Here is a 20134-nt window from a genome sequence, read left to right as displayed (position 1 = left end):
TATTTATATGTCAGCAGGCATCATGGAACCTTGATTATCCCTTGACTTCTTAGAGTTAGAGCTCTTCTAATACATCTCCTTTGCTATGGGATTCTGTCTTGCATTACATGGTATGTACATTTTCTATATTCTGCCTCCTATCAGATTCTAAGTGTTAAGACAGCAAGGATGTTGCCTCTCCTCGTTCTTTATTCCCTGGAGTTCCTTTCCTAGTACCAATATACACAGTGGGAAGACAGTAGGAATGTCTTAAAATGAATTTCTAAAGAAGTCTGAATTCATGTCCCAGCCACTTAGTGTGTGCCATTGAGCTGAGATCCTTAACCTGTTCATTTCAATATCCACATATATAAAATAGGGATGATAATGATGCCTTTCTGATAAGATGCTGAGGAGATTGAATGGGATAGTAACATAAAGCACAGTGTCTAGCTGGCATTTACTAAGCATGCAGTAATCATCAGTACTGCACACCTCTCTTAGCATGGAGAAAGCGTTGAACAAATTATCATAATCATTCTTTATTTCTTTTTTGTTCAGGAACATAATCAGTTGTTCATTGTACCATATTTACAAAGGGAAAATTTGGTTTTCTTTAAATCATTCTTTTCAGAATGCATCCTGCAACATTATTTGCCATATGGGGACCATTTAAAGTATACATGAATGGTAATTTAATTTACACTGTACTTATGATTTTTTAATACTGTATTAAAATTATTATGTATCTGTGATTTCTTTTTTCTAAAAAATCCTATAAATTATTAAGCAAAAGACTGCATAGTTGAAAACTGGGCAAAAGATATGAACAAGCAGCTCTTAGAAAAGATGACCCAAATGGCTAGTAAGTAGCCACAGGGGGTTCCTAGATATTTGGTCAGACATTATTGCAGGTGGTTTTGTGAGGGTGTTTTGGATGAAATTAATATTTACATGGGCAGAAGTAGATTGGCTCTCATAACGTGGGTGGGCCTCATCTAATCGGTTGAAGGCCTGAATAGAACAAAAGGCTGACCTTACCCCTAGCAAAAGGAATTCTACAGCAGACTGACTTGGACTTCATCTACATCCTCTCTTTCTGATGGCCTTCAAGCCGTATTATCATTGGCTTCTCCTATCTGACAGCCTTTGAAATAGAACATTGGCTCTCCCTGGATCTCCAGCCTGCCTTCCTGTTCACCCTGCAGGTTGAACTTGCCAGGTCTGTGTAATAAAACTCTCTCTTTCTTCTACTTTTTCTCTAAAATCTTCTATTGTTTTGTTTCTCTGGAGAACTCTAATAGAACAGATGAAAGGATTTTCAATCAAGAAGTAGTCAGGGAGATGCTAATTAAAACCACAGTGAGATACCACTTCATACCATTCAGATTGGGGGTGGGGGGAAGAGGGTCATATTAAGAGCTAGCAGGGATATAGAAAAATAGGAACTGTCCCATACCAACACATAAATTAGTATAGCCACTTCAGGTAGAAGTTTGACATAATTTTGTTAGAGTTAAAAATAGGCAAACAATTTGATCTAGCAATTTTACTTCTAGATTAAAATTACTAGATTCATCAAAATAAGATTGCATTAAATGTTAAGGTATGATATCTTAAAATTTAGTTTTGTGTTAACATGATTCCATGAAAATTCTTTCATGATCCATTTTTATATTTGGTTGCTTATTTAACTATAGATATACGTATGTGGCTTGCCTATGGGCTCACAATTGCTGTTTTGCAGACTTCCACAGGGTACTCAATAAAATAATTTTTTTTTTTTAAAGATTTTGTTTATTTGTTTGACAGAGAGAGAGACAGTGAGAGAGGGAACACAAGCAAGGGGAGAGGGAGAGGGAGAAGCAGGCTTCCTGCTGAGCTGGGAGCCCGATGCGGGGCTCGATCCCAGGACCCTGGGACCATGATCTGAGCCGAAGGCAGATGCTTAACGACTGAGCCACCCAGGCGCCCCCTCAATAAAATAATTTTTGAAATGAGATGGTTTAAAGAAGTATATCAGGAATTTCAGTCACTATGTCCATTCTGAAATTCTAGTAGTAACTAAAAAATATAGATTAATTTTCATACATTTTTTGGGTGTTAACACTTTTCTGTCAGTAAATTGCTAGAATGATTTTGTAAAGAATGATCATCCTGTTCCAAAAGGGTGTGTGTGGCATATAAAAATAATCCATATTGTACTAGAAGGCAAAGTATTAGTTTCTCAAATATGGGAAAGAGAAAAGATCATACCAATGTATTTGTGTAATTATGTAAGTTTACTGTTTTGACCACTTATGTTCACTTAATACTTAAATAACAAGTGGACTTTCTTAAATATTTAGTAAAAACTTAGAGCTTCATACTGCTTGGACAAAGTCTTCCTATGGCATTAAAAATAACTGGACATCTTAATCTTTTACTTGATTTTTCTAGGATTTAAAATCCTAGCTATTTAAAATATTATTGAATGGAGCACTTGGTGTTATACGCAAACAATGAATCATGGAACACTACATCAAAAACTAATGATGTAATGTATGGTGATTAACATAACATAATAAAATAAAATTAAAATAAATATTATTGTATATATGGTTTTTAAAGTTATAAGAACACTTTTTTTGTTTTTGCTAAGGAAGACTTTGTAAAAATGTACTTAAGTGAAAGTGAGTATATTTGGACTTGGGTGGGGGGAGATTATTACCTGGTTTCAAAAGCCTCTATAGGAAAAAATTACCTTATGATAATGTCACTTGAAGTGCTTGATCCTATTTAGTTCATTAGAAATTAAGATAAAATTTCCAGGCCCTAAACAGTTTTCAGAGCTTCATATCTCTATTTATTTAACTCAATATAATTCCAAGTGACTATGTCATTGTTTTGTAAATGGGTAAAGGGTGGCATGAAGTTTGTAATCTACCTTTTAAGTGTTTGCTGAGGTTTAGGCATACATTATCAAAATTTTAGAAATTATGCAATGTTTTCATTTAAATCAGTGTGGTAAGAAATCTATATATCTGATTTAATGTACTTATCTTTTAAACATTATTGTGATATTCAGTGAAATTTTGAAGAAAGCGTGCTGTCTTCTGCTAAAGTATATACACAGGAAGAAGTATGTATATTTGCCAGTAAAAGTCCTTGGCAGTTGGAATAGGGTTTGTGTAGCCTCTCTGTTGTCCCTGTGTATACTCACATTACTATTTGTGTATTTATTGTTTTGTTAATTGCACTCTTTCATCAACCTGTTCAGCTCCTCACTTGTTCTACATGGCATTCATGGACTTATTCTGGTTTTTCAGTATGCATTGATGTCTTGAAAAATTCTTCAGTAGTAGCCATAGAACCCTTATGCTTTGTGACATTGGGATATCATGTGAACACTGTATCATCTTCTGTTTTTTATACTTAACCCCTTTTTCTTTATCCATCTTTCATTTTACAGTGCTTGAAACTTACTTTCTTGTAAAAATATGTAGACAGTTTTATTCTCATTTTGAGGGCCCATAATGTTTACATTTTTAAGCTATACATATGTATCTTTTTTTTTTTTTTTACATGAACATTGTGGTTTTGGTGTTAGAAAATATACAGACAGAAGTTATATATATACAAGTCTCTTTTGGGTAAAGATGGAACTATTACAATCAACATGAATAGCAAAGACTCAGAGAATCTCTCAAGTCCTATTAGTTTCCAGTGAAGCTCAAATTCATTATTTACAGTAGGTTACTATTTTAGGTGACTGTCATTTTCTGTTATCAATTATAGAAAAATCTCTATATATGTCATCAAGTTGGAAAATTGGAGTTTTTATTGTCTCTATAAATAATGATGATCTTCTATTATAATTGAAACATTTTTACATTCATACTGAGGCTTCTTGTTTCATATGTCCAAATATATAGAAGCTACTACTTACCATGAGCAAATAAGCGAGTCATTTCTGAAGTCACTAATCAGTTAAATTGGTGTTTTTCATATGGAGTATAACATGTCTTCACATTATGCATTATTTTTTTAAAATTTAAGGTCACACTCAGAGCTTACCATACCCCAGATTCTTATGCAGTATCATGAATATTTATTAACATTTTATTTACAATATGAGAATGAAAATGTTATATATTTGAATAAGAATGGTCTCAACAAGTTAACAAAGCTCAATTTTCTTTGTTTTTTGTTTTTTTTTCTTTTTTCTAAATGCACCTATTTTCCTTAGTGGTAAAGATAATCTCACTGTTAGAATAGTCATGTACTCTATCTCCATTCAGTAGGGTCCTCAGTGGCTCTTAGATTTTTGTTGGGTTGTTTCATTTTTCTGCATTTGGTAGGGGATGATTTCCATTAAGAAATTGGTTTGTTCATTTGTTTATTATTATATTTATTTGCAGTTACTTAGGGAAATTGAAAGACAAGTTGCTGTGGGGCCGGGTACTTTGAGTAGTGTTATCTTGGTCTTTCCCATCAGTGATTACTAATTAATGATTACTAGATTGCAGCTCTGGAAAAATAACTCTCTCCTGCTTTGGGGTGAGTTTTTTTGGGATCTTACTCTCAGAGTTTTGATCTCATTTAATCCTGGGACTCCTATAATGAGCATACCACGTATTTTCCCATAGATACTCATCTTCATTTATCTATTGGTAGGGTTGTTAGATAAAGTACAGGATGCACAATTAAATTTGAATTCCAGATAAATTGTGAATACTTTTTAGTATAAGTACGTTATAGATACTACTTTTATTGTTTTCCTGAAATTCACATTTGACTGGGCATCTGTATTTTTTACTTTATTTCAATTAATTAATAATTTCAATTAATTAGCTAATGCTAAGTCTGGCCACCTATTTCCTGGGCTCTTTCCTCACTCAACTTTGAGCTCCTTGGGTGAAGAGGGCTGGATGTACCTTAGTTCATCTATACCTAGTTTTCCTATCTCCGTGGTAGTCTGGTGATTTTTACCAACTGAAAGAATAAAATCTCTAATCAGCCATAATGTTTCTTTATCTGAGTATTTATAAAGCAACTGTGTTTGACTGAGTTTGCCCTTTTATGTGAGTTAAGTTCATTGAAAATCATGTTTCAGTGAAATGTTGCAGATCTTAATATTAATTAAAAAAATTTCATCTCCCTTTCTCTTCACTTCTCTTCATCTCTTTTTCCCTTCTCTTTCCAGCTCTTACTATAATTAGCTAGCATTAACAGCAAATGTTTACTTTAGTTAAATTATTCAGAACATTTATTTTACTTGTCAAAGGTTAGATCAAGTTGTTGTTTGAACTGGTAATTAAATGCAGCCTAATATGCTCTCGTATTTATATGCAATATAAGCTTGGTTCCTCATCATTCTGTATAATTTTGATGTTCAAGGCTGACATTTCAAAAAGGTTTTCTCTTTTCAAATATTGCTCATTCTTCTTGACCACCTAATTGTTATAGTTACCTTGATTTTATGAAAACCTGACTGAGTAGTTTAAAGGCTTGAGGTGTTCTCTGTATAAAATAGGGACAGTCACAATTGGAAGTATTTTGGTATGGCTGTATAATAACAAAAGATTTGGTCATTAGGCGGAGCTACTTTCCCAGTCTTTGCGTCTTGAGCATCTGTTCTAGAGAACTCTGAAAGCAAATAAGGATATACTGTGGAGAGCTTTTTGTTAGACCACTTTAACTTTTTATAATGCTCAATTTTCTCTCGGTTTATATAGTCACAACTGCCACTTTCTATTACTCTATAGCATTTGAATATTTGAAAGACCAAATATATTCTTATTTTGTAATATAAAATATTTAAGCCCACCTGTGAACATTTCATATATTCTTCTTATTTCTGAATATATATATATATATCTAGTTTATGAATCTAGTTTATTTCTATAGTGGATTGTTTGCCCTAAACATCTTGTTCTGGTAGCCTGGAAACTGTAAGAATTAAGTCTTATAATTTTAATTTTCTTTTGATCATTGTTCTTAGGATGGTAGACCCTTATGTATTCCTATACCTGTTTAATTGGCAACACTTAGATAGTACAATTGTGTGGTTGGTAAAAGTGAATTAGGTTTTCAAGATTTTACCAATGAGTGATATTTAATATTGAATGACATGTATTAAGACAAATGCTTTTATATATAATTTATTTGGCATTGTAAATGCATTTATCTTGTGAGAAACAGAACCCCTGTTGTCAGATGAAGTATTCTGGAAAGGTTTGGAGTAAATAAATAATAAAACTACTTTGATACACAATCTAACCAATATTAAATATTAAGACTTTCAGATGATTGATTTTAATACTTAACTTATTCAGAGTCCAATGTAACCCTCTTGCATTAAAGATTGACAGAATTTAAAAATAGAACTTTATTCTTTCTTTCTTTGCTTTACTTCTTTCTTCACTTTTTCTTTCATTCTTTCTTCCTTCCTCCTTTCCTACCTCCTTCTCTCCCTTATGAGGAAGACTTTAGAACATCATTATTCCCAAACATCAAATTTACCTCTAGCTGCCAACATTTTTAAATAAAAGAGGTTTTTTTAATCATTAATTCTATAGATAATGTTCAGTTACTCTCTCTCTTAATTATGAAAATACAGCTTCTATCAAAGTTTGTTGCTTTTATAGCCAAGATGTCATGTTTTAGGTTATATACCCATCATGGTAAATGCATGCTATCGTGACAGATACTTATTCATACCATATCCTCTCTCCCTTTGATAACTGTGCTCTGGAAATACTTCATTTAAGCTCTTTGATATGCTTTTCTTATAGGAGATATCTTTATGTAAAGTAATATTACTCTGTCATTTCAGTGTTTGACTTTTAAGTTTACCATCAGTCAAGAATTTAAATGAATGAAGTATGCGTATATGAGCTTTTCTGAATATGGATGTCTTTAGAAGACACAATTCAGAATGCTAATTCTCTGCCTATGTATTAGAAGCTGTGAAAGAATGAATACACATTGAAAATACATAGAACTTGGATTCAGAGGGTATAAATTATTTCTCTAAAGGCTTTTGTTGACGTGATACCATTTTAAAAGAAAAAAAAGTTATTGAACTGACCTGTCCTTTTGTCTGTATAATGCTAATTTGAGATTTTCACTTGAGACTGCTTGTATTGCTTCACTTGACATGGAAAATAATATTGTTTTGAAATTTTATTATTATTTTTTTAAAGATTTTATTTATTTATTTGACAGAGAGAGCGAGAGAGCACAAACAGGGGGAACAGTAGAGGGAGAGGGAGAAGCAGGCTCCCCGCCAAGCAGGGAGCCCAGTGCGGGGCTCAATCCCAGGACCCTGAGATCATGACCTGAGCTGAAGGCAGACGCTTAAGGACTGAGCCACCCAGGCGCCGTGAAATTTTATTAAATATATTTTAAAACTGTCATCTAAGCTTTAGTGCTAAACTCTTACCCTCTCATTAAATATTAACTATTTTCACAAGACTTACCTTCTTTCAGGCAGATCACTTTTATCCTGAGATTTAATATTGCAAGAACCAGATTTGTAAAGCCAATATAACTGTCCTTAAGATTAGTCTTGGATTTTAAATGGCAGTTTCAGCCTAACGTGTCAATTCCTGTGACCAGGATAGCAGTAAAACCATATTGTACAACCAGTTTTGAGTTTTGTGAATTTTGAGTTTATGTGAAGCAGAAAATTTAACTGTTATTTATGGTAATGTAGCAAAGAAGGGATATCTCCTTTCTCAAGTCTTAGAAGGTATATTGCTGTGTGTTCTGAATTAGAAAAAATAAGATTGCCTTCAGTTTTAAAAATTCTGAGGGTTTTGTCAGGGAAATTCTCAAGACAGATTGACATTATTTAAGAAAACTGAAATCCATCAATTATGAATTTTAGTAGTCCTTTACTCTAAGGTATTTATTTTTGGTCATTATATATTTTTCTCTCCATCTGCCTTTTATATAGAGAAGATTAAGTCATATCAAATACAGAAGTCTGGTTTGTAATACAAATACAAGATGTAATGGTACATTGTGCCTTTCAAAATGTTTATGCCATTTTGACTTTTAATAATGATTATCTTAAAATTTTTAGGTTAAAAAAAGTTCCCTTAATTACTTTATTTGAATTTTTTTCAAATATTTTCTTACGGTCTGATATTTATAGGTGAAAGATTATTCATAATAGTGGTTAAAATGAATATAGACACATTTATTTAAAAACCTTTGATATTCTTCTTTGTAGTAGTCAAATATTTTTACTCTTGGTCTTATCACAAAACACAAATTGGAAAATTTTTAAGAGAATTACTTCACATTTAAAAGCAGCACTATATTGTGGTTTTATAAGGTAATCACAATAGCAGTAGCCAACTTGCAATTAAATATTTTTTTATACTAGAAAGCTAAAGTAGCCTTTGTATTTAAAACCAAACAAAAAACAAAGCAGCACCTGCTTAATAAGTTACTTTTGAACAAGATTATTATTTAAATCCATAATTAAAAGTAAGAACATCATGTAAACTTTTTCTTCAACAGATTTCTTGAAAATAACTCATTATTACTATTTAGCCAGTTTGCTTTATTTGAATATAAAAGAATTTTAGTGATTCAGTTTCAATCTATAGGCATAATAAATTAGAATATAGTGGATGCCTAATTGTACAGACTAGTTGTAGATATTTGGTAAATTTTATATGTTGGTTATTGATTATAACCATAGATGTTGGTTTCTAAAGAATTATTATTAAAGCTAAAATCAGTGAATGACTTCTTGAACCTAACTTTCTCGAAGGAGTCAAAAAGACCTTAAGTATCTTTGAAAATCTTGAGTGAATATATGAACATCATCATGTTGTAGAGTATCTTATTTTAGCTAGAAAGGTGTGTTTTTTTTTAATGTTCTTTTAAAACATATACTTTGATATCAGTTTGGTAGTTACTTGTTTATCTCTCATAAAGTTCAAAGTACATAAAATTCCCTTATTTGTATATTTTAGGTATGTGAAGTGTATAACAGCGAAAGTGTACTATAAAAATAAAAAATTAAGGTAATGATATGAAAACATGTCTAGGATATTAAAGAAATTTTATGGAAATCTGGCTGTTAACTTGGAATATGCATTTTCAAATGTTTTCTCTCATATTTTCAAAAGTATAACAAAATGTATGGAGAATATGAATCTTAACATTAAAATAGTTGTCCATGGGCCAAATACAATTTTGAAATGTGTTTAATCTATTCCACACAATTTTTTTTTAATTGGAATTATTTGCCAACACTTTAAAGAGATTTCACATAAAATTCTGGATTTCTAGCTTGTCTTGAATAAGCCAAAGCAGAGTAAAGGGTGTTTCAGTCATTCACAGACCCCATCCTCTTATGCCCCTTTGCTTTATACCTTGCCTGTTTGTCTCATTGACTTACTGAGAGCCAAATATAGTGCCGGAGTAAAGAATGTGAGCTCTAGAGCTAGACAAGATAGCTTTCTGGCTTCAGTACTTACTACTGGTGTGACTGTAGACAAATTAGTTAATCTCTTTGTACCTCAGTTTTCTCTTTGGTAAAATGAAAATGATGAGGAAGGTATGTCAGTAGGGCTGTTGGGAGGATGAAATGATGAATATGCATGAAGCATTTAGAGTGGTTTTGACTTATATTCATTGCTCAATCGACGTTCATTTCGATTAATAATGCTCTTTGCTTGACCCCTTTAGGCATTTGAGCTTGATGGTCCTTACTTCTCCATAGCAGAGGACTTTATTTTTTAATCTGTTTATTCATTTAATCAAAATTAATCAGATTCTGTTTTATAATATATGTAACTGATCATTTACTTTTTGCTGTCCTCTACTAGACTGTATTCCCCAGAATTCCTTCAGTATTGTAAGTGCTAAATATTTGCACACAAAAGCAGCAAATAACTGACAGCTGTCTAGATTTATGGATTTAGGACTTGATTTATGGCTTTAGAAATTCTTACTGTATGTTGGCAGTGAAAGTTTTCTGCTTTCTGTAGTGTTGGTTTTGCTTACCTTTTTGCTTTTGTTTTAGCCACAATCTAAGGTGGGTGTGAGTGTGAGTGGGTGAGAGTTGGAGAGTTCTGGTAAAACTCAGAAAATGTACAAGAGTATTTACAAAGCGAGAGTTTTAGGGAGAAACTAAGCAGGATAGAAGAGCATGTTGTGTTGGGAAGAGGCTGGTCAAAGATTTGTATATTCATTGGCTTTTCTGGAACCTTTTCTCCGTAAGTGGAGTCCATATCCTGTAAAATTATATACTTGTTTTCGTTGGGCTTCTTTTTCCAATTTATCATTCCTCATTTACTCTTCCTATATCATGTCTCTCCCTTCTCTTGAAACTTAAAATTTCATGTGTTACATTATTTTGGATGAAAATTAGTGAGCCCAGTTTATTTTTTTGGAAAATTCTGATTTGGGAAGGTTATATGCAGCTTATAAACAAAGAAAATTTGTAAGTAGTTAGTGTAGCTTAAAAGTTCAATAATAATTAATTAAAAACATCTTTGTTTAAATTGAATCATTTATAGAAATCAGAACCTAGGAGAAAAACCTTCAAAATGAATTAAAAAATAGGTGGTTATTTATATAATCTTGCCTTTGTAAGCATAATAATACTAGAGGTAGAAGCCATAAAAGAGATACAGATATATTTGGGTGCACAGAAATGAAAAATTACTTATGTCACAAAAACACCATGTTATTTGAAGACAGACACACTCTGAGAAAAGTATCTGTATCACGTGACAAAGGTTTAATATTCTTAAGATCTAACGAATGCTTACAAATTATGAAGATAATCATAATAAGAAACTCCATCCACAAAAGATAATAAATAAATGTCAGAGAAAACAGATGAATCTTCAGTAATCTCACTAGTTATCAAGCAAATGCAATATAAAATTTGACTATCACACTGGTCGATAAAATGAATTACCCATTCCCATTGTTAATGAGGGTGCAGGGGAATGAATTGTTCTATGTACAAATCTTTCTAGAGCATAATTTGCCAAAACTTATCATAGAGTCTTATTTTTTTAAATACATGTTTGGTCCAGCAGTGACATAAGAATTTATCTTAAGGAAATAATCATAGGTTGGCATAGAAATATTACTAAAATATATTCATTGTGAAACTGTTTATAGTGTTGAACAGCTGAAAGCATTCTGTCTGTTCACTAATAGGGAATTGGTTACATAAATTGGTATAGTTATTTAATGGAATACTAGGGGTCCATTTGAAGTGATAATATGGTCTTTTTTATGGGATGGAAAATATCCACAATAATTTATATAATCAGTATACTTAGTATGTTAGATCACATTAAAAAATATATGTTTTAAATGCCAGAACAGAAACAGGAAGGATATGTGTAATAAAATGAAATGTTAACAGGGCTACTATTTTTAGCTAACACAATTATGAATGATTTTAGTTTGCTATACTTTCTATATTTTGAAATTTTCTATTGTAAATGGATATTGTTTTGACAATGAAATAAGAAGATGCTATAAATGGGACTGTAATTTAACTTACAATTCAACTTTCTGTGCAGAAGTTTATTGAAAATACATGTGATTGAACATTGAGGTAAAGGTTACCAGTGAAGTTCAAATTTGTGGAGAGTTGTTGAAATGGAAATTTTGTGCCACTTTTTGCTTCTTTGCATATGCCTGCCAATGTGTTGTAACAGTCCCTGAAGCCTGCGGAAAACTTGTTAATGTCTGTAATGCTCATTTAATCATTTCAATCTTGTATTTATTCCCAGTCATAGCAAAATGAAAAAATATCATTTCTCTGTCTCTCTCTCTCTCTTTTTTTTTTTTTTTTAAATCTCCCAGGTAGTTACTTTGGTGACATTGTCCAGTTCTCACAATGTATCATTCCTTATCTGAAACTAGACACCCTCTGCAGCCAGAAGAACAAGAAGTGGGCATCGATCCCTTGTCAAGTTACTCAAACAAGACTGGAGGTGAGTTTTCTATGCAGATACATTCTGTGGTTAATGGAAAACCTAGCAGAGAGCCTCTAGTTAGCTCTGCCTGCCTTCTGTATGTAGTTCTTTTCATGAAGCAGAGCAGGGTATCTTGAAGCACACTTCCCTGGATAGGTAGAGAGCACTCTGACACTAATGAATACCACACAACATCAACTTTCAATTATAGACAGAAGCATTAGCCAAATGTTTAATGCACTGTCATTCTTAAAAAAAAAAGATAAACAATATCTTCAGCATAGGGAATGGCCTTTGTCAAACATCCTTTAAAGAAGTCTTAAGCTTCTGGTGTTGATTTTACAGGGATTTTTTGCCTTTAAAAGTAAGTTGACATTATTCCAGGATAAAAGACTTGCCTCATTCTCTCTTCTCTCTCTCTCTTTTAAACTAATTGAAATGTGTGTCTTACTTTTAAAGATCTATACATTGAAATTGTTGAAAGAATAAAAGAGACTGTTAAAAGGTAAACTGCATTCAGGGTCTACCTTATAAAAATTTATCAAATGTGTATGTTTCAGAACTCTGTTTTGTTTTCTCTGTATTGGTAATAATATAGTATCTGAAAAAGGAAGCTGTCAGTTTGTGCAAATTCTTAAAGCCTTATCTTTATTTTTAGTTGATTCATTGACTCAGGTTACTACTTGTAATTTTTTGCTCATGAAATATATACATCAGGATTATGAGCTGTATTTTAAAAAAAATCACAGTCAAAGTGATTCACATATATTTTGTTTACTTCAGATACAAATTTTTTTTTCTATATTGGTAGAAAGGTCTGCTATTAACTTGTGTTTGGGGAATTAAAAAAAAATGATTCCTTAAAGTGGTTATTTCTTTAGTGTACAAAGCTTGACTTTATGGAGTGTGTTTATGGTTTTTGTGCATCTTTACTTCCTTCTACATCATACAAATGCCATTGTTGTTTTCAATGAAAATAGTATAATTTGGGGGCACCTGGTGGCTCAGTCAGTTAAGTGTCTGCCTTCGGCTCAAGTCATGAACTTAGGGTCCTGGGATTGAGCCCCGCCTCTGACTCCTTGCTCAGTAGGGAGCCTGCTTCTCCCTCTGCCTGCCACTCCCCCTGCTTGTGTGCTCTCTTGGGTGCTTGCGCTCACGCTCTCTCACTCTCTGTCCTTCTCTCAAATAAATAAAATGTTTAAAAAGAGTATAACTTGCCCTACAACTTATTTTTGTGATTTTACTTTTTATTTTTGTGTGTTTATTGAAAAGGTCTCAAAAAGACTGTTCAAGGTTTTAATATGAAAAAAATTGTTAGTATCTCATTTTAGTTTCAGCATCTTAAAAATTTCAGTGGTAAGAATACTACATCTCCTAGTGATTTTTTTTTTTAAATGTAGTATCTATAAGAAGCACTAATAATTAAATAAGTCAAATTATTTCACAAGCTTTTCTGTAAGTGGGTATTTTAAAAATAAATATATTTTATTTATAAGTATATAAAATAATTTCACCAAAATTTTCTGATTTATGTGCTTATTTTAGAACACAGTTGTTTTTTTTTTTTTAAGTATGTATTTTTTCTGGTCTAGTTCATTAAATACTGAGGTTCTATTTTTTTTATTTTAACTGGTTAAAGAACATTTTAAATTAATTTTATCCTTTACTGTTTGCAGGAATGAGTAGTTACCTTTACTGAAAAGGCTTTTCGTTTATATCCTAGCCTAACATTTCTATGACATACAAAGTTATTAGGAATGAATTGATGTTTAAAAGTGCCATTAATTCATTTACCCCAAATGTTCATTAACAATGTAAATGTATGCTGATGTTCTATGAGACAAGGAAGTGACTAATGACTCTTCCAACTAACAACACTTAAAATGAATAGAAACTTTAGATAGCTAATCTTGAAGTAATCAAGACCCTCATTCAGCTTGGCATCTCTGTATGCTCTAAAACAGCTGTCAACTGTTAAAAATATATACAAAACACACATACGCACACGCACATGCAGAAAGAATGATATGTAAATATCTAGTTCTTGAAAGCCATGAAGGTTACTAACCATAGCGGGTTTTGTGCATTGTATATGTAAATATTTTATATGAAGCATCTATTTCATCTTCTTAGATTTCCTTTTAGCAGAAAAACATGTGTTGCATTTTAATAGGGTTGTCATATTTATTTGAAGAATCATCACCTTTCTAGTGTGTTTGTTTATTTTAATATATGTATTTCATGGGGCTCTCCACGTATTTGAAGCCTTTTACACATTTTTCCCACCAGGGAATTTATGGCAAATGGATACCTCATTTTGTAAGTAGTCAAACACTGGACTTAATCAGTGGTTTCTCTATGTAGAAGTTACGTTTTTATGGTTTTGTTATTAATTCTTGTTAAAGATTCCATAAATAAATAAGTCTTCAATTTCTCAAAACTGAATTTTAACATTAATAAAGAAACAGTACATTATTGAGTTAAATGATTCTGAGTATTCTGGAAAGCATTAGAAAAATAGCCACACCGTAGGAATAATAAAGAGAAAGCTGCTTCTTATTGGTTTATTTTCATGGATGGTGGTGGAAGGTCCGTAAGAACAGAAAAAAGAACTGTTTGAATATATACATGCAGAATTTTCCATGTGAATCAGACTTTTAACTGCTTGAATTTCTTTTTTAAATGGAGAATAGCATAGAAATTATGACATATTTCTCTGTGTCCTATTTGGTCGCATACATAGTTTACTACTTTAAATTCCAAGATCTTTGATCAAGGGTTATCAATTAGAAATTGTCAAGTTACCTGTAATTCAGTTGAAACCATAAAAAAACCCCAAAATGTTTGTTCAACTATTCATGATTATTCATTTGGAGGAAAAGAACATTTTCCTCTATTAAGTCTCTTTTGAGAATAGCACTTTGTTACATATTGCCAGAGTTTTTAGCTTCAATTTTATATGCCTTCTTACTTACAGCTTTTATAGTATTCAGATAATTACTTAATGTAATGCTTTTTATATAATATCTGTTTCAAAGCTTTCTTTCAATCTTCAGGGATAAAATATTTAGTAACCTACTTAAAAAAAATCCAAGACATTCAGAATATCCTGCCTACTCCATTTTTGACTCTTGTAATTTTGTTTTTGTCCCCAATCTTCCTTTCTTTTTGTTGTAATATCATAGAGTTTTAGAACTAGAAGGGCGTGCCTGGCTTTATTGCTGAACAAATTGGTATTAATTAAAATAGTTCACTGAAGTTGATATAATAAAATGGTGCTCTCCTATTATGATCTTTAATATTGTTTTCCATATAGCAGAATTATATTTAGATTTGAGTAAAAGATGAATTTGTTTTGGAAAGATATCTGACAAAAGTATAGGATGCTGTCTAAGTCATCTTACTTTAAACCCTGCCTTTGCTCTAATTATAATTAGAGGGAATCATCATAAGGAGGAAAAAAAAATCTTCCTTTCCTGGCTTAAAACTTTTCAGTGGTTTTCCATTGTGCTGATAGTAAAATCCAAACTCTTGACCATGATGTTCACGGCTGTCTTGCCTGTCTGGCCATGGTCAGATGTGCTAAGCCAGTTCTAAACTCTGGACCTTCCCAAAGGCCATTGTTCTGTGACATTATTCTTGATTCCTTCACAGTACTCATTCTTAAATGTAATTCTGCATTTATTTGTTTCATTGTTTGTCTCGTTGTCTAAGGTGTAAGCATTATGAGGGCAGAAACTATTGGTGTATCTGTTGGCGCACAGACACCATTGAATTAATAACAGATGAATGAATTGTATTTTACCAGTTTGAATTCCTTCACTTATATTAATCAGTAATTACTTCATGTATCTTTTTTCCATCTACCTTTTTCCTTTCTGTCCTAAGTTGTAATGTATGAAACCTGTTTTATCCTCTGATTGTTTTAGTACTTTAATTTTTGTTCTTTCAGGGCTTCAAAAGTCAATATAATCTCCTCTCCTCTTTTGGTCTCATTGACCTCTCCCTTCTTTGAAATCCCTCTTAAAATTCACTTTTTCCATGTTTTCTTTATTTTTGACCCAAATCAGAATTTCCCTAAGAACCAACAGAAGAGAATATTCTGGCAGATAAAGGTCAAGCTGTGATATCCTTATTAGCCCATAGCAAAAATTACTTAGCAAGGGAAAGCTAAGGAAATAAATGATTGCTTGTCCAAGATATTTACGGCCATAATATGGGAGCGTAGACTAAAGTATGCCTACATTTAATGTACATGTTTCATATATGTAGCTCCTAGTGAAAAAATCTACAAAAATACATTCTTAATTTTTGATTTCTATAACTTAGTGCAATTTATAGAAATATTGTTTATTGTGCATATGAATGTTGCTGTTGTGCATATAGATTGTTGTGGAATCTTGTCATTCAATAAATATTTGAGTGCCTTCTGTGTACCGGGCATTGTTTGGAATATTTGGAGTGCTGGAAAGGAAGCATTGAGAAACATAATTCTGAATGCCAGTTGTAATGGTTAATAGCCAGGATTTGGGGGACCTGAAAGAGAAAAGTAAATGGCCAGTTAAGACGGAGAATGGTTAAGTACTTTCATAAAGTAACTAGTAGTATGCTCAGGTAGTATGTTGTTGGGGAATTTAGCTTAAATTTGTGGTAGTGGTGTGTCAAGGAAGGTGTGATATCTGTTTAAGCCACAACCTGAAGGATGAATAGCTGTTAGCCAGTGATTGAGTGAGTAAAGAGTATGTGCTATGAGCTTGCCCGCTGCCCTCTTCAGTGTGGTTGGAGGCTAGCATTCAAAGGAGGTATGGACACAAATGAGACTGAAGACCAGGGTCATGAAGCCACTTGATACTAAGAACAGTAGGTAGTCTAGTGAAGGAATCTTACTGCCAGAATTACATTTTAGAAAGATTATTATGGTTACAGTTAAGAAGCCATTGCAGTATTCTGGGTAAGAAATCATAGTGGCCTATACTAGGAAAGTATAGAAGCGGAAATGGAGAGAAGTAGAAACATTTAAGAGATATTTAGTAGGTAGAATTGACAGCACTTGATATTTGGATATAAGGAAGTGATAAGGGTGAGAAGTTTGAAGTGGCATTTAGTTTTCTGAGTTGACCAGTTAGGTCTGTGATAATGCCTGTATTGAGATAGGGAGCTCTGTAAGAAGGAACTTTTTGTGGTGCAGGTGGGACAGGGGGTGGCAGAGAAGATTGTAACTTCAGTTTCAGATGTGAGTTAGAAATGCCTTATGACATTCAAATGAGAGCATTCTAAAGATTTTGATGTATGGGTCTAAAACCTAGTGTACAGGTTGGTGCTGGAGATAAAGATTTGTCAGCTTAAGTATGGTAGCAAAAACAATGTGAATGATTGTGATCACCCAATAACAGCACCTGGTGTGAGAAGAAGGCCTAGCAGCAGTCTTAAGGAAAGCCAATTTAAAGACCTTGTAGCAGGGACTCCTGGGTGGCTCAGTCAGTTAAGTGTCTGCCTTTGGCTCAGGTCGTGATCACAGGGTCCTGGGATCGAGTCCCACGTTGGGCTCCTTGCTCAGCGTGGAGCTTGCTTCTCTCTCTGCCTGCTGCTCCCCCTGCTTGTGCTCTCTCTCTCTCTCTTCGACAAATAAATACAATCTTTAAAAAAAAAATAAAGACCTTGTAGCAGAGGAGGATACTGTAAAGGGGACTAAGAGAGAGTGTCTAGAGAAGTAGAAGGAAAACTAGGAGTGTGGAGTCAAAGAACCCAAGATGTTAAGGAGAAGGTAAACAAAAGTGCCCAAGATTAGCTAAAGGTTTAAGCAAATAGAAGTCTGCACAGGATAGAGGCATTGTAACTATTGACAAACACAGTGCTTTTTGTTATCCAGGAATCCATAGTCTTGAGTAGTCTGTATTTCAAATAAACTAATGATGTACTCTGTACTAAACTGGCATGAGGAATAGAGTGAAAAGTTATGGTAGTATTTGAGAATTTTAAAATCAATGTAAGAAATGTCTAGGGGTCTTGGAAATTTGCAGTCTAGAGCCAAGATGGAGGGATTTGTAGACAAAGGGCCATTATTTTCATTGTAATACTAGGAGGGAAGGAGAAAAGAAGATATTTAGATATAGTAGGTTCATTAGTTCAAAAACAGAGTTCGATGAAATATCACTGATGTTTTAATCTCTGATAAGTTAAAGTGAGGTAATTTGCTGAAGATGAGCGATAAGAAGAAGCATTTGAAGATTTTGTGGAAAGTGACAAAAGTTTGGATGATTTGATAAAGAATATAAAACCGTGGGGGCCAAGTTGAGATAAGACATCATAATTTATAGGTATACAAGCTTGTAAATTTGCATGATTATGTCTAGTAGAATTCAGCACCTAGGATTTGGTCACACAGGAAAGCAGGCAGGGGTTTTGCCATGGGAGTATAAGAGGTACACTTAGGCAAGGAGGTTGATGGTGGAAGAATTCATTGATGGTCTGAGAATATAAGGAAATTTGCTACCATGGAAGTGGGTTCTAAGAGGGCAGAGAAAAATATTTTGGAAGGGATGAAGGAGTCAGGGCAGATGAAGTTTGTAGAGTAATGTGGTGATGGGAGTCATGAAGGGAATATGGGAGCAGCATATGAGTGTTTGGTATATACATTTATTTGATGGAACATTGTTAAATGGTAGCCAATAATCTAGCTCAATACCTTCATTAATTCTGTGTTAAGAATTTGGATCTACATTAATTTAGATAGGTTTTGGCTTGAAGTCTTTTTTTTTGTTTAATCTTAAAGGCTTAATTTTTTAGAGCAGTTTTAGGTGCACAGCAAAATTAAGCGGAAGGAGAGATTGCCCATATACCCCTGCTCCAACACATGTATAGCCTCCTCCATTACCTATACCCCCCGCCAGAGTGGTTCATTTATTACAACTGGTAATCTACATGACAAATCATAGTTACCCAAAATCCATAGTTTATATTAAGATTCACTCTTGATGTTACATATTACATGAGTTTAAACAAATGTATAAAGATATGCATCCATCATTATAGTATCATACAGAGCATTTTCACAGAATCGTCTATGCTGTGCCTCTTCATCCTTCCCCCAGCCTCTGGCAAACACTAATCTTTTTACTGTTTGCCTAGTTTTGCAAGAAGTATCTTTTTAATAAAAAATTCTTCATAGAGCCCAAGTGTCCATCAGTAGATGAATGGATAAAGGAGGTGTATGTGTGTGTATACACACACACACACACACACACACACACACGGAATATTATTCAGCCATAAAAAAGAATGAAATCTTGCCATTTGCAACAACATGGAGAGAGCCTAGAGAGTATAATGCTAAGTGCAATAAGTCTGTCAGAGAAAGACAAATAGCATATGATCTCACCCATGTGTGGAATTTAAGAAACAAAATAAATGAGCAAAGAAAAAAAACAGACAAACCAAGAAACAGACTTGTTAACTATTGAGAACAAACTGATGGTTACCAGAGGGGAGGTGGGTGGGTGGATGGGTGAAATAGGTGATGGGGATTAAAGAGTACGCTCATGATGAAAAAAATAATAATAAAGCAATGTTTTTTAAATAAAGCAATGTTTTTTAAAAAAAATTCTTTGTAGATAACAAGGTAAAAGGCAGTTTAGCTAGGTGAAAACTGTAAGAAAGACTATAAAGCCATCAAGAAAAATGTTAGCTTTGTTGAAGGTAAAGATTGTTAAATAGGGTGACTTGGAAGTTCTTCAATGACAGTAACAAAGATAAAATGATGGTTTAAAAAATGTCTCCTTAAAAACAGATTTTGTTAAATGCTATGACAATAGGGAGAAGTGAATTTAGAGAGCAGTGACCATGCCATGCTCAGTCCTTCTACGTCACGATGTCCAAAAGAAAGTTGGAAATGAGAGACTTCAGTTTGAAAGACCATGAGTTAGAATCTGAGAGTCGTCCCTCAGAGATACCAGTTCAAAGTATGTGAGACAGATAAAAAATCCAAAGAAAGAGAGTGGAAAAGAGCTGAGAATTATTGCTATGTAGGAATTCTCCATGGTTAGAAATTGGATAAAGGGAGTAGTATTTAAAAAATATTGGAGGGGATAGTTGAAATATATAGTTAAAAAAAAATATATATATATATAGTTCTAACTGTATATATTTATTATATATATATAATATATATAAAGATACAGTTAAAAAATATAGTTAAAGTAGGGGAT

The 20134-nt window shown here is 33.0% G+C and overlaps 1 protein-coding gene across 8 annotated transcripts in view; it reads left to right on the top strand.

Annotated features, from left to right (window-relative positions):
• The window catches only part of TBC1D5 (TBC1 domain family member 5), a 567676-nt gene that overhangs the window by 203358 nt on the left and 344184 nt on the right, over positions 1-20134 (top strand). For all 8 annotated transcript variants that reach the window (XM_078072157.1, XM_078072131.1, XM_078072109.1 and 5 more), the window contains one exon: positions 11818-11948. In XM_078072157.1, coding sequence (XP_077928283.1) covers positions 11852-11948 — 97 coding nt within the window. In that variant the 5' untranslated portion in view covers positions 11818-11851. Of the gene's footprint in view, positions 1-11817; positions 11949-20134 lie in introns of those variants that run through there.

The sequence above is a fragment of the Halichoerus grypus genome, chromosome 1 (genome assembly GCF_964656455.1).
Source record: "Halichoerus grypus chromosome 1, mHalGry1.hap1.1, whole genome shotgun sequence".
Lineage (NCBI taxonomy): Eukaryota > Metazoa > Chordata > Mammalia > Carnivora > Phocidae > Halichoerus > Halichoerus grypus.
Note: the sequence above shows the minus strand (reverse complement) of the source record. Positions and strands in the feature narration are given on the sequence as shown.